Here is a 2,221-nt window from a genome sequence, read left to right on the forward strand (position 1 = left end):
AAAGGTAGCACCGCTCAAGCGGCTCACCATCCCGAGACTTGAACTCACCGCAGCTCTGCTGCTCTCAAGACTCATGCAATACGTTCAAGCCACCTTGAAGTTGAACGTCACAGCAACTCACCTGTGGACGGACTCTGTTGTGACACTCACGTTGATCAAATCTCATGCATCGCGCTGGAAGGATTTCGTGAGAAATCGAGTCTCTCAAATTCAAGAGCTCACTGCGAACGCACATTGGAAATACGTACCAGGTACGTCCAACCCAGCCGACTGCGCATCACGAAGATTAAATACTGCTCAACTCCAAAGTCACTCATTATGGTGGACGGGACCACCGTGGATACTCACCCCTGAAGCTTGGCCATCTCAACCCGCGCTTTCGGACGAGTTGAGCGCGCATGAGGCTCGTCCTGGCATTGCGCTACATGCGGCCGCATCTCAACCGGAGTATCACTAGGACCTGATCTATAGATACTCATCTCTCAACAAGTTATTGAAAATAACAGCTCTTTGTTTCAGATTCATATCGCTTCTGGGAAATCGCCGACGCAAGCCACTCGACTTGCACTCAGCTTTGGAGGAGGCCAGATTCTTCTGGATTAAGGCTACTCAAGCGGCATACTTCACGCACGAGATCAAGATGCTCACGGCCAACTCGAGACTACCAACTGCTCACGCATTCAGTCGATTGACTGCGTATATAGACGCTCAAGGGATCATCCGAGTTGGCGGCCGCCTCAACCAATCAGCACTAGCTCAAGACAGCAAACATCAGGCGATTTTGCCTCGCCACTCCCGGCTCTCAACCTTGATTATTTCACACGCCCATCTGCGTACCCTGCATGGAGGAACTCAGCTGACATTGGCTCATGTCAGGCAAAGTTACTGGATCATCGGCGGACGGGCTCCGGTGAAGTCTCATATTTTGCGGTGTGTCGTGTGTGCTCGGCAGAGGGGGATCCGTGCTCATCAACTGATGGGCCAACTACCTCTTTCTCGGGTTACGCCGTCACGTCCGTTTACTCATACAGGAATTGACTATGCCGGACCGCTCACCATCAAAACATGGAAAGGACGAAGTGCGAAAACATACAAAGGATGGATCTGTGTGTTCGTCTGTTTCTCCACCTCCGCAATTCACCTCAAAGTAGTCAGTGACTACTCATCAGAAGGATTCATCGCAGCCTTTCGAAGATTCTCAGCGAGAAGGAGAATTGCTCAGACCATATACTCGGACTGCGGGACAACATTCATTGGAGCAGACGCCGCGCTCAAGAAAATGTTCATCCAGAGTTCACAAGAACATCAACGAATCGCTCAAATTCTACAACAGGATTGCACCAGATGGGAGTTCAACCCACCAGGCGCTCCACACATGGGGGGCAAGTGGGAGGCGGTGGTGAAATCCGTCAAGTTTCATCTGAGACGGACTATCGGGGAGACTCTACTCACGACGGAAGAACTCACAACGTTGCTTACGCAAATCGAGGCCATTCTCAACTCACGGCCCTTAGAACCGCTGAGTGACGACCCGGAAGACGTCTCAGCGCTCACACGAGGTCATTTTCTCATTGGAAGTCCACTCACTACCATACCCGAGCCATCTCTGATTGACCTAGCAACCTCACGACTATCTCGATGGCAGCTCATCCAGCAGCGTGTTCAACATTTTTGGGCACAATGGTCGGCTCATTATCTGCAACGCCAGCAGGCGATATCCAAGTGGCATCATCCTAACAACAACATCAAGGTGGGGTCCATCGTGCTGCTCACCGACGAACGCTCTCCACCGTGCAAATGGCCACTCGCCAGAGTAACAGCTCTGCACCCCGGCAAGGATGGACTCACCAGGGTGGTTACCCTCAAGACGGCCACCACGACACTCACTCGGCCAAGTGCCAAGCTTGCGATTCTACCCATCTCAACCGAATGAAGGATCAAGAGTAAGGAATCATCAACAAGGTTGCTGATGGCGGGCGGAATATTCGAGATTCCGTTAACGTTGCGCCGTTCGATCAGATGGCAGCATCGATCGGGTAACGACGCTTGATCACCGCGGCAGCTTGCGCCCGCACGGGCGCGCTTATCGCCAACGTTTTCCTCGTACTTGTGAAAATGGCCGCGCGGTGACAAGTCGCACAACGTGTGCTCAGTACGTTTCGATAAGTGACTTCGGTTAATCGTGCACATCGCAGTGCCCACGCTGCTTAGACTTCTCATT

General features: G+C 52.3%; 1 protein-coding gene across 1 annotated transcript; it reads left to right on the forward strand.

The window, feature by feature from the left end:
- Window positions 1–1,157: 1,157 nt before the first annotated feature.
- LOC112461441 lies at window positions 1,158–1,933 on the forward strand. The gene has a single exon (XM_025026682.1). It carries the CDS (start codon window positions 1,280–1,282, stop codon window positions 1,931–1,933), a length of 654 nt encoding a protein of 217 aa, XP_024882450.1. The 5' UTR covers window positions 1,158–1,279.
- Window positions 1,934–2,221: the final 288 nt, after the last annotated feature.

Source organism: Temnothorax curvispinosus, unplaced genomic scaffold, assembly GCF_003070985.1.
Source record: "Temnothorax curvispinosus isolate PA1 unplaced genomic scaffold, ASM307098v1 QBEX01011396.1, whole genome shotgun sequence".
In the NCBI taxonomy this organism is placed as follows: domain Eukaryota; kingdom Metazoa; phylum Arthropoda; class Insecta; order Hymenoptera; family Formicidae; genus Temnothorax; species Temnothorax curvispinosus.